This window comes from Mustelus asterias, chromosome 14, assembly GCF_964213995.1.
Source record: "Mustelus asterias chromosome 14, sMusAst1.hap1.1, whole genome shotgun sequence".
Lineage (NCBI taxonomy): Eukaryota > Metazoa > Chordata > Chondrichthyes > Carcharhiniformes > Triakidae > Mustelus > Mustelus asterias.
The window spans coordinates 62,587,754-62,601,000 of NC_135814.1; the positions used below are offsets into that span (position 1 = coordinate 62,587,754).

Consider the following 13,247-nt stretch of genomic DNA (forward strand, 5'->3'; position numbering starts at 1 on the left):
CACAAGGACTTTTATTAGGCAAGGATGTCAAGGGGTGTGGATCAAAGGCAGGTAAATGGAGATGAGATACAGATCAGTCATCATCTATTTGATCAGTCAGAAGTAGGCCCAAGGGTTTGAATGGCCTATTCCTTTTCATACGTATGCCTAGCTCAGTCCACACTGACTATTGAGCTCAATTTCTTCCATGAACTAGTTTTTGGAAAAGAATAGCAACAACTTGTGTTTATATAATGCCTTTAATGTCATAAAAAAGGTCCCAAGGTAGTTTCTGGGCATTATTAAACAAAATTTGACATTGATCCACAGGAGATATTGGGACAGATAACCTCTTGTTAAAAGAGGTTTTCAGGAGATTAAGCAGCTGAAACCATGGCCTCTAAAGGTAGAGCAATTAAAATAACAACAGAAGTAACATCCCCCCCCCCCCCCCCCCACCTCGCAACAAAGAATTAAAAGTGTAAATCCTCCTAAATCAAGTCGATTCATCTCTTTCTAAACTTTTTTTGTGTGGTGAAGATGTTTTGCCTCCTGCTGTGTAGCAGAGAATTAAGGAACATTGGGGGTAGTGTAGAATCGGGCAAATTTGTGTCCACCTTTTGAGTGCAATTCATTCTAAATCTGCCCCCTACTGCAACTGAGTGAGAAATGTCACCAACATCCAGCACAAGAGGGCTTTTCAACAACCTTTGGCCTTATTTGAAGAAACATTTCTTTAGAATCTGGCTGCACACACTGATGGTGATTTTTCTCATCCGCAGGCCTTCGAAGATATTTTCAAAATAAAGATTTTTTGCATTTAAAAGTGTTTAAATATTAAAGAAGTGTTTATCTACTTAAATTGACTATGTAGCCTAACAGAACCACTACATGTTTCTGTTTAATGTTTTAAGTCCTTTTCGGGAATTGAAAATCAAGTTGCTCAGAGATGGTAAGCTAGGAATTCAGTAAAAATGAAAGCAAAATATTGCAGATGCTGAAAATCTGAAAGAAAAGCAGAAAATGCTGGATAAACTCTGCAGGCCTGGCAGCATCTGGGGAGAGAGAGAAACTGTAAACATTTTGAGTCTGTATGACTTCTTTGGGGCTGAGAGGGACAGAAATGTGATGGATTTTATTGTTAGGGAGGTAGGTGGAGCAGAATGGAAGGTCAGGAATAAGTCGGAACTAAGGAGAGGATTGACAAAGGTGTCATGGGCAAGGCAAAGGGAGTGTTAAGGATAGCGTTAAAGACTAAAGGTGCTGATAGTGGCATTAAAATTAATTAAAAATTCTTTGTTTTAGATAAATCCATTTCATTTGTATCGTTCAAGCTATACCAGGTTACTACTCTTTGATGTATCGAGGAATATTGTCAATGTAGGGAATAAAGGAAAAAAATAAACCACGATCTAAAACTTTTGTTCATGAAAGACTTTGTGTGGAATTCTCCCATGGCCCTGTCAGCAGGTTCAGTGGTGGGCCTCCCAGTGGGAATTCAGCAGGGTCCAAAAATCAGTTTTGCGCAAGTGTGAATTTCCCGCATGAACTACCACTGGTTCCCGTCATGGTGGGTCAGGAAACTCACTGGAGATCAGCGTGAAACTGATTTGTGTCCTGCTAATGGGATACAAATAATGGCCTGACCAGAATTTCTCCTCCACCTGCCCCACCCCTCCCAAAACTGTTGATTCTCCATGACATCAGTGGGAAAACACGCCGGCCAGAACACGTCTGGAACAAGGTGGCGTGCAGAAGTCAGGACCCATCTGGACAATGCCTGGGGCTGCCTGAGGAATTCGGGATGGAGGCCATCAGTGACTCTGGGTCCTGGGACACCACAGCAGTGGGTAGGGGGAGCATCTACAGGTGCACCTTCCAGATTCAGTGTGATGAAGAGGTCCACGTTCCAGTCTCAGAGCGCTCCTGAAAATCCATCTTCGTTTTCAGGCGGTCCATTTCTTTCTTCAGTAGTGATGTTGGTCACCTTTACAACATGGCACCCAGATATGATAGAAACATAGAATCCCGATAGTGCAGAAGGAGGCCCATTGATCCTGCACTGACAACAATCTCACCCAGGGCCTATCCCAAGAACACCTCATATTTACCCCGCTAATCCCCCTGACCCTAAGGGGCAATTTAGCATGGCCAATCACCCTAACCTGCACATCTTTGGACTGTGGGAGGAAACCACAGCATCCAGAGGAAACCCACGCAGACACTGGGAGAATGTGTCCACACAGACAATCACCCAAGGCCGGAATTGAACCCTGGGTCCCTGGCGCTGAGGCAGCAGTGCTAACCACGGTGGCACAGTGCCACCTGATGGTATGGACTCATGCCATCAGGCCCGCCCTGCCATGGAATACGGCACAAAGCCCCCGGGTGTATAATTAATGAGGTTGGGGACAAAAGATATGGTGAGGCTTGGCTTATGCAGTGCGAAGCATGTCACATCCCCACCCCGAGAATTCCACCTTTGTTTCTAATTATGTCAATGGATTTGAGCAGAAACCTGAACCATAATTTCTGAAATTCAGCGCAATCTTTAACGCAGCTTGTGCCTAGATTGGCAGCAGAGGCTCCAACCTGGTACATTCAAACCTATACAGGCACAGGGTGTTACATTCTACTGGCTCAAGTGGGATTTTATACCCAGGTTTGAATGTGTGCTTACCCCCCCCCCCCACCCCCCCCCCCCCCCCCTCCACCAACGGCCCTAACTTGTCTTTTGCCAGCTGTAACATGAATAGCAGGAAGACTTGTATTGACCAGTAGTCCTGAAAGTGTGATTGCCTAAGTACACTAAAAGTCTTTATTACCTCTGAGTGCCTAGGACATAATGTTTTCATATCTGGGGTTCGCTTGTTGTTCTGCAATCACTGGTTAGCCTTTATTTGCTTCATTGATTGCGCATTCCTTTTGTACTAAGCACTTCTCATCTTCCACTGCAGATCCCTGTTGACTTTAGATTAAGTCAGAAAAACCACATATAATGTTCCTGCTCTACGAAGTACCCTGTGGTACTAGTTTATTTTGTATGCAATATTTATATGTAACGAAGACCACCAGTTCACTAGCAGCATGCAGCCACCATACGTGAGGTCTAATAAGATGCTGTTTTGATACAGAGAAAACAGAATTTGTTTTTACAAAATCAAGTTTTAAAAATTTAAACTCCAAGTTGACCACCAAAATATTTGGGCCTAAATATGGGGTCGGCGCAAATTTGGAGCATGATCTTGGTGCTGAGCACGCAGCCGCATCCAGTGAGATCAGTGGGAGGATCACAGGAATCCCAATACTGGTCAATGTAGATGTTGGTTGAAATCATAAATAGAGTCTGGAATGACAACCGAGATTGGAGGGTATGCGGTGACCAGCAATGGGACACCATTTTAATGTTTCATTAATTTGTTTTTCTAGAGGGTTTATTTAGCCGCAAAGTGCCAAAAGTATTGACAGGGATGCTGCTGTCAGTTGAAAATGACTTTTCAAAAGATAGTATGAAAGAGGTATTATTCCCCCCACCCCAACGGTGGCACAGTGGTTAGCACTGCTGCCTCACAGTGCCAGGGACCCTGGTTCGATTCCCGGCTTGGGTCACTGTCTGTGCAGAGTCTGCACGTTCTCCCCATGTCTGCATGGGTTTCCTCCGGGTGCTCCGGTTTCCTCCCACAGTCCGAAAGACGTGCTGGTTAGGTGGATTGGCCATGCTAAATTCTCCCTCAGTGTACCCAAACAGACGCCGGAGTGTGGCGACTAGGAGGTTTTCACAGTGTTAATGTAAGCCTACTTGTAACATTAATAAATAAACCTAAACTATTTGCATATACAAAGTGCCTAATGCTTATTTCAGGCAGTGGCCCTGGGCACCTGTGTAAGAGCTTTTACCAGTTTGGCGGACAGCGTACTTACCACATAGAGTGAGCGTGTGCTTGCTGCCTGCCATATTGGATTTTTAGGCACCTGTTTTACATATGTAAAACTGGCATAGTGCCAGAGAAGTTCTAGGCTGTGATCTTTCTAAGCATCTAATTTTAATAAAGTCTAGGTCACGACACACACTTAGTACCAACTAAGTTTTTTTGTAAATAAACCTTTGAGCTAAGAACATTTATATTAACAGATTCTTGCAGGACATGGTTGAAGGATGCAAGGTGAGCATTTTCCAATTACGTCAATCAGGTGGTTCTAATGTAACTGTTGTTGGTTCCCTCTTTGAGCATGAATAAGATTTACTGATGCATTCGTTAATAGAAGAGCTGTTGAGCAGCATTTTATATGACTGGTTTGGTGCAAAAAATGTAACAGATGGGTCCAGTACTTACAGCGCATTTTGTTTTTCATTTGAGGTAAAGTAAACTTGGAGCTGTGTGGAATTGATTTTGGTTTTGCAACCTGGTTGATAATTGACAGATTCCCTTCCATTCTGTATGACCATAACGAGTCAGATAACACCTCATTGTACTTTGATCGGAAAACATGATTATTTGGTACAATATCTTAAAATTGCTAATGTCCTAAGTAACAGTTAATATAAATTACTTTATAGAAAGCTGTTGGATAACTGCATTTTACAATGCAGCCGGCATGCGTTGCTAATAAGAAAAGATTGTCTGTAAGAAAAATCTATTTAGTGTTATGATCATAAGTGATCTTAAAACAATGGCAAATAATTTTTTTAGTTCTTGTTTCTCATTGACTTATCAATCGTTTTATTTAAAGGAATACACACATTTTATTTGGTTCTGTAAAGCCACAGTCATGTAATAACTGTTGTCCTATATCTCACTGTCTCTTATGTTCATTTTGGCAAAGTTAATACTTGATTTGGACTGCCAAATTACTTGTAGGATTTGCCTCTCCTCAGATGACCCAGCTGATTTAAGGTGATGCATAGCTGAGCTATGCACACCAGGCAAGCTGCAGGTTCATTCGCTGTGCAATGTCAGTTAGCTGATCTGGCCACAATGTTACAATTGATCTTACTTCCTTGAGTTAGGAAGAAGATCGACTAGGATTTCATCTTCTGATGATTTTTCAATGTCATCCACAAACTCTGCATGTGTTGACATCAGATGAGGATAAAACCAAGCTTGGCTGTGGTGCGCTAAAAGATAGAATAACTTGTGGACACACTCTGTGTCTGGTCCATACTTGCAGAATTGCCACTCAAGCGAACTATATCTCAGCGTGGGCTGGAGTGGAGAGGAGGAGGAAATGGTAGTATATTCAACAGCGTAACCAAACTTGTCCCTGTTAAGAAATGAGAGAGGAAAGTTGAAAGGAGTACAGACCATTGTAAAGGAAAGACTATCAAACGGTTATAGAGTTTGAAAGCAAGCAATGCCCATCAGGTAGCTGGCTAGTGCTGCACCCTGCTGGGGAAACAGAGGTTCGAAAGGAGCCTCCTCAGGAATGAAAGTAACATCATCAGTCTTGTGTGACCGTTTGGTTTTATAGCATTAAGCCAGCCATTTCACCGTGTTTACAAAATTTGCTGGGAAGGCCTCACTCCATGCACCTTTCAGTGGACCAGCAAAAGGAGACGCAGTGGGCGATTTTGCAATAATTGGCAATTATTGCTGAAGGGAAGGGAAGAAACCAAGCTTCTTCGGGCAACTTGTAAGAAATAGGTTTCATGTTAGGGTCAAAAGAAATATGAATCATCAGATTATGAACATGAAACGTGCAGCAATCAAAGAAGGAATAGTTTCTGAATCACGTGGTTTTCCTTTGAATTGAGAAATCTGTGTTGGGTTCATCGAGGCCAAGAAGAAAATGGAATACTTTGAAGTTGCCAACCAAAACCACTTGGCGAGTAGAAAATGAACTCAAACCGTAGTGAACCCTTATATTGTCAACATAAGTTCATCAAAATAGAAACAAGTGATAGAGCAGTTAATGCAACTTTTGCCCTGCCGGTTAAAACCAGTTTGATTTTATTTTTGCCCAATGCATTCCATTCTGACATTAGCAATTCTAAAGGGCCCACTTTCCATTTCTAGCTCATGCTTTGCGTGTATGTGTATGCTAATTGAGGTTCAGATTTAACCAGAGCTGTTGTACTTTTCAGAGCATTTTATCAGGGCCGGCAGTTCCCATTCTGATAGCAGCGGCTTTGCAGAAGATCCATCCTCCGACTTGGCTGGACAGTATCAGGTATTACACTTTGTGCTTTAATTAAAACAGTGTTGTACATAAGTTTACTTATTGGAAGTTACCTTTTTATGTAGCGTCTTCAGGAGAATACAAAATGATATTTGGTCAAAACCAGGGAGTAGATGATATGCCCTCTCTGGGCTCTCGAATGTTGTATGACGTTTGAAAGGTGGGGAGAGGGGAAAATATTAAGAAAGAGAGGAGAGATTGCAAACTTGAGCTCAAATAAGCTTGAAAAAGGAAATCATTTCCATAAATGTATTTTTTTTTCACCAATTTGTAGCCTGGTATACATTGCTGCAAAATTCACTGCTGGAAATAGGTAACAAGTCCATCAAATCTGAAAAGAGACATATTAGTATTTTTGTGTTTTTATTTTGTTTTGATCTTCAATCTTTTTAAATCTGCAAGTATTCAATTCATTGAAATTAGATATACCTTTTAACAAATTGCCAAATAATCTTTAAGGGCCTGCCGTTATAACCTAAATACCACACCATCACGATGTTTACTAAAGGTGTCCTAATCTGTAATGTGCATCCATTTTAATTACCCATTTAAATTAGCCATATTATATCAGGGGGATATCAGATTTCTAATGCATGTCCTGTTGACTTTTAAGAATATCTTTAATGTCTAATAAATCTGTTCCATCTTCAGTTGAAACGTATACCTGGGGATATTGGTGACCTTTTTGGTGACTGAGACCCAGCAGATGCTGTAGGTCACATATTCAGTAACTTTAAAAGCAGAGTAGGTACTGGTATTTGTAAAATAATCGACATTGATTTTTAAATTGGACAGCTGTATATGCTATTGCATCCCTTGTGACCCAGATGCTATGTTGACACATGTCTGGTGTCATATTCAGATTCAGTGGAGCTTACGTTATTCACTCCTCTTGTTACTTTACACCTAATGCTTTGTTTCTAGGATCTCTTGCTATTTTCCAGTAGATCAGTTGATGTTGTAGGGCCGCTGATTGCTAAATTCTTGCCTGATTGTTTTAGTTCCCCCACAAATTTCTACACAAGCGACTTGATATAGCTGTTGAGAGACAACTTCAGACTAGCCATTGTAAAAGAAACTTTCTCAGAAGATTTATTTATTTTGATGTATCTTTTCTAATGCATTGCGCTCTCCTGTAATTCATTATCTTTAAGTGAGGAGATTAGCTTTCACACATGGCATTTCTGGGACAGATGACTGGTGTAAATATATTTTTGTCACAGTTTCAGGGAATTTAGTTGAGTTGAAGCGTGCAATTGTATTTATGTGAGAGTGTTTTTATGGAGCTGATTGAGGAAAGGCCATAGGAACTTAACCACAGGCTCCGGTCAGATTTCAGATTGGGGTTTTTCTAGTTAGTCCAGGGCTTATCCTTTGTATGTCACCTACAATTTAGCCAAAACAGAACCAACTTTATTTTACTATTAGTGTTATTTTGCCGCAACACACTTTCTGTATGTCTCAGCTACATGAGTGATTTATTTTAAATGAGCAGTTTGATCAATAACTTTAGCAGCAATTTCAATTCCAGGAAAGTATTCCCCTGAGCCGGTTAAATAATGGCAGAAAGAGTTATGGTATAGGAGGCATTTGTCAGGGAACATGGGCTAGTTTACCACAAATTTAGTGGTTGATGTCTTTTTTTGTGGTCCATTGTTACTGAAATGAGACAGATTTGTTCTGCTTTTCTTTTGCCCGATGTGTCAAAGCTTTACAGTTATATTGTGAACACTAAATTATCTATCTATGGACAGCTGCATATTGCAGAACTGATTCCTGATTTTTTAGACAAGTTAGAAGCCCATACCAGTCGTAATATAAATGATCCTTTCTTATCCACTTCCAAGTGTTAATTTTCTTTACTTCTGTGTTGAAATGTTGCAAATCAAACTATGAATGTCTAACTGGATACAAAATGGTTTCATTTAAGCAACCAGTAACTGACTGATTTAATCATTTCAGTTGAATTCATTTCCCCCCCCACCTCATACACATTTAATCCTTGTGCTCTATCCTAGGGACCAGATGGTTACCTGCTAGCTATGGGAAGCAGTGCTGACAGCTGTGACAGTGAGACAACAGTCACATCATTAATCGATGACCTTAAGACTCCTCTGAGTTGTGACCAACAGTTTTTCACTCCATTTCAAACGCCAGTAGAAAATATGACTCTGGATCTGAAAGAAACAATTCTAGATTTAAAAGTACAGTTAATGCCTGATGCAGCGGTCGGTGCACAGGAACAAGGAGAACAGGTTGAGACTGACTGCAGAGAAGCTGCTGGTGGGGGCAGTTCTACTCAGCCAGGTGAACAGGGGGCTTTGGGCTCTTTGAGTGAGGAATATTTGTCACCAGATGATGTGGTGCTGTATCCAGAAAGTGACGTCAAGTGTGAAAGCGAGAGTGATGTCCCTACATATTCTGTGCATCACAGAGTGAGGCCGAGGCAAAGCAGCTTGGATCCTGCCCTGAGCTGGTACTCAGAACTTGATGCTTTAAATATAAGTGCTGCTGAACCAATGAACTTTTCCTCTTCGTCGATAGATAAAATCACTACAGTACTGGAGAGAGCGAAAACAAAAACCTATTCTGTCGCCAGTACCTCTGGAAGAGCAAGGCGCCCAGTGACCAAAGCAAGCGATCGAATAATGAGGCAGGGAGAGGGAGTGCCCAAGAATGAATCTCTCGCTGAACTGAAGCGATCCACTTTTCAAAGATCCAGCTCGCTCCCAACCACGCTGCTTAATCCAGTGCGCGTGGTGTCATCATTAAGTGTGAAATTGACACCGGAAAGTGGTTCACAGTGCAGTACACCTTGTTTTACCTACAAATATTCTGCTGAGAAGGAAAAGGAGGTGCAAGTGAATGATGAAGACGAGCGGTCAACTTGCCGATCGATGCTTTTTATCCCGTCTGCAAGAAGAGAGAGCAGAAAACAGTTCACTTTGAACAGGCAGGATGAAACGCCGGAACGCAGGCTGAGCTCTCAGTCATTACCGATGTCATCACATTTGACACAGTCTTGCTGCTCCCTTCATGCACTTCCTTCAGACTGGCAAGGCCAACATCTGTGTGATCACATGAGAACCAGGAGTATGTGCAGCCTTCCCAACCTCATGGAACCTACTTGCGCAACATGTGCAGCACCTATTGGACATTTGTCCCCTCAGAGACCCATGCCACACTCTTATCATCACATTCCAATAAATCCTCCATCTGCTCTTGAATCACAGCTCCGTAGAGTCCTAAATGAGATTAGAAGCACAGTGCAGAATCTTCCTCGGGTAATGAAGCACCATTTTAATTAAAGAATTGGGGAAAATAAGATTACTCTGTCAGTTGCATAAGTCTCCGGGCGCTGTTTGCTTCAATATCCAAAAATATGTTCAATAACATGCAACAAGTTCCTGATATGCATCATTTGGGAGATTTATAGCTGTTCACTGTTCAATATTCATTTTTTGTGAAAGGGGGTGGGACTATGTTGCATCTTATTAACCTGATATGGATATGTTGATCATTTGAAGCTTTTGTTAAAATTATTATTTAGTTTTGCCCTTAATTGTTGGTCTTAAATCTATATAATCATCTGCAGACTTTAAAACAGTCTCTTGGCTTCCCAATTATTTTGGCTTCTTGTTAATCATATCACTCGTTACATTTTCAGGTCCCAATGTTTCAGGGCAGAGATCAGCCTTTCTCTTACTATACGTCATCAAGGCTAGGCCTGTTACCCCTATATGAAGTAAGTTGCCATCTAAAGTTTATGTAAAATCTGTTACTTTTTTTATTTTTCTTCACAATATTTCAAAAGTATTAATTGGTGAATGATGAGCCATTTTCATTACTGTTGTGCCAGCTTAACCATCAGCATTATAGAATGCCTACAGTGCAGAAGGAGGCCATTTGGCCCATCAGGCCTGCACCGACTCTCCTACAGAGTATCTCACCCAAGCTCTATCCCTGTAACCCCACATATTTACCCCACTAATCCCCCTAACCTACGCATCTTGGGACAGTGAGGGGCAATTTAACATGGTCAATCCACCTAACCTAATCTTTGGACTGTTGGAGGAAACCAGAGAACCCAAAGGAAACCCACGCAGACACGGGGAGAACGTGCAAACTCCACACAGACAATCACCCAAGACCAGAATCGAACCCAGGACCTTGGTGCTGTGAGGCCGCAGTGCTAACTACTGCCACTGTGCCACAGTCATATCACTGGTTCATCAGTATAAGTTCCAATACTTCATTTCCCATTAGTTCATAATTGTGTTCTTAATCAGTATGTCCTAACTAAGCAAAAACACAAATACTGTTTTCGCAGCAGAAGAAAACATAGGACAAATGGAAAGATCAAACATGACGACTGTTTTGTGACTTTGTGTTTGCTTCTTGAAGGGATTGTTACAGCAAATGGAATCTTTATTCACTGTGGGTGTGCCATCACCATGGAGACTGAAGCGATTCAAAAAGGTGGCCCAAACAGGACCATCTCAAGGGCAAACAAGGTTGGGGGCAATAAACAGATGTTACCAGTGAAAACTGAATCCCAAGGTTTTTTTTAAAATTCCCTGTCTAAAATAAAACAGGAGCTGAATGCAGAGTCTTCCTGCTCCAAAAAGGTGCCTTAATCTGAACTGCCAAAGAATCAGTGCAATACTGGGAAGTTTTCCATTTTCTACAGCAACCTTGCCATTGCTTACCTGAACAAGATCACCAAATTAGTGCAGATTGAGCCAAAGAGTTCCCATTTGTGCTTTTAGGAATTCGGTCCAAACTCATGGGGAATCATATATGTTGGAAGAGGAGACCTTTAACTGTGGGGCTTTAAGCCATTTGCTGTGCTCCTATTATCAGCTGTAAAGTGAAAATAAATGAAGCTCAATAATAGTTGACTCTTCTTGCCGATTTGCTGATGTCATTCACATTGCAAGAACAAGTTTAAATAAAATAGACCTAGTGTGAAATGTCACTAATGAAAATGGCACATTCTCCCATCTTTCTTCCCCAAGGAGAAAACATTTTTGCTGACTGCTGCTAAAAATAACTTCTGAATGGCAAATCAATGGGTCAGATTTGGTTGTGAATATAAGAATAATAGCCCCTATCATTAATTATTCAGAAAATGGCACAAACGGATACAAGTGCAGGTACAAATCCAGCTTCCCAAACACCAGAGTTGTCCAAAAGCTGGACACTTTTATAATCTACTGTGCATCAACTTTAATTGAAAAATCTAACTTACTTGGACAAGTGATGGAAGAAATCATCAACAATAATTGTAGTAAAACTGGAGTCAGTGGGATTCAGGGGACAACTCTCCACTGCTTGGAGTCATTTCTGGCACAAAGGAAGATGGTTGTGGTTGTTGGAGGCCAATCATCTCCGCTCCAGGGCAACACTGCAGGAGTTCCTCAGGGTTGTGTGTTAGGCCCAACTATCCTCAGTTGTTTATCAATGACCTTCCTTCCATCATAAGGTCAGAAGTGATGAAGTTCACTGATAATTGCACAATTTCAGCACCATTTGTGACTCCTCAGCTATTGAAGCAGCCCATATCCAAATACAACAAGACCTTGGCAACACCAAGGCTTGGTCTGACAAGTAGCAAGTGATATTCATGCCACCCAAGTGGCAGGCAATAACCATCTCCAACAAGAGAAAATCTAACCATTGCCTCTTGTCATTCAGTGGCATTACCATCACTGAATCCCCCACAATCAACATCCTGAGAGTCACCATTGACCAGAAACTGAACTAGGCCAACCATATAAATACTGTGGCTACAAGAGCAGATCAGAGGCTAGGAATCCTGCTGTGAGTAACTCATCTCATAACTCCCCAAAGCCTGCCCACCCCGTTTACAAATATGATGGAATGCACTCCATTTGACTAGATGAGTGCAGCTCCAACAACACTCAAAAAAGACTTGACACCATCCAGGACAAAAGCAATGCAGCTTGATTGACACCTCTTCCACAAATACTTACTCCCTACACCACCAATGTACAATGGCAGCAGTGTGTACCATCTACAAGATGCACTACATGAACTCCTTCAAGGCTCCTCAGACAACACTTTTCAAACCCACGATCACTACCATATAGAAGGATGAGGATAGCAGATACATACAAACATCACCATGTGAAAGTTCCCCTCCAAGTCACTCACCATCCTGACTTGGAAATATATCGGCGTTCCTTCATTGTTGCTGGGTCAAAACCCTGGAACTCCCTCCCTAACAGCACTGTGGGTACCTACAACTTGGGGATTGCGGCAGTTCAAGAAGGCAGCTCACCAACACCTTCTCAAGGGAAATTAGGGATGGGCAATGAATGCTCGCCTAGCCAGCAAAGCCCACATCCCTTGAATGAATAATGAAATAAAATTTGGCCAGGTACGGCATTGGTGCAGTGTCGGGCCTGACTAGCATGGGCACGTTTACTCCCGTACTGCAAGTGACCTTTGATTCCATGTGACCTGATCTGACCTGGTTCATTCATGGCCTGAAGTGCCGAACCCATAATCCAGAAAGATCTCAAATCCTTGGTCCCTAAATGACCAGTTTTGAGACACTGTACCTGTATGTGATTAAATACTGATCTTGAAAGATTGCTGCCTGATTTGTATTGTTCAATTATTACCTTCATGAAAAAATATCTGTCTACCTACTTCAGTTGCTGTATTTGTGTCGTAGACATGAACTGAATTCACTACAGAAAATTAACAATGTGATCATTGTTAAATACTCCGGATCAACCCCTCCGGGACTGAAAATTAACCATTACAAGCATGGGGTCTCATTACTTCAAGTGTTAATTATAGATTTTAAAATGTCAGATTCTAAACAAGAATCTTTTTGCTTTGCTGTTTCATTTTCCCTCGTGCTCTCTCTGAATTAAAACTTTGTTTGCCTCGCTATTTCTCCTTCTGTACTTGGTTTGACCTGTAATTCACCCACTTGAATTCATGATTCCTTCTGAATCCTTGCACTGTTTAATTTTTTAATCCTTCCATCTGATTGGTTAATGAGATGCATAGCTGGTTGCCCTATTCACTCCATGGGCAGCACGGTGGCACAGTGG

At 41.6% G+C, this 13,247-nt stretch overlaps 1 protein-coding gene across 5 annotated transcripts in view; it reads left to right on the forward strand.

The window, feature by feature from the left end:
* Positions 1 to 13,247, forward strand: part of itprid2 (ITPR interacting domain containing 2) — a 166,584-nt gene that overhangs the window by 132,014 nt on the left and 21,323 nt on the right. For all 5 annotated transcript variants that reach the window (XM_078228510.1, XM_078228513.1, XM_078228512.1 and 2 more), the window contains 3 exons: positions 6,062 to 6,147; positions 8,175 to 9,440; positions 9,824 to 9,901. In XM_078228510.1, coding sequence (XP_078084636.1) covers positions 6,062 to 6,147; positions 8,175 to 9,440; positions 9,824 to 9,901 — 1,430 coding nt within the window. The remainder of the gene's footprint in view (positions 1 to 6,061; positions 6,148 to 8,174; positions 9,441 to 9,823; positions 9,902 to 13,247) is intronic.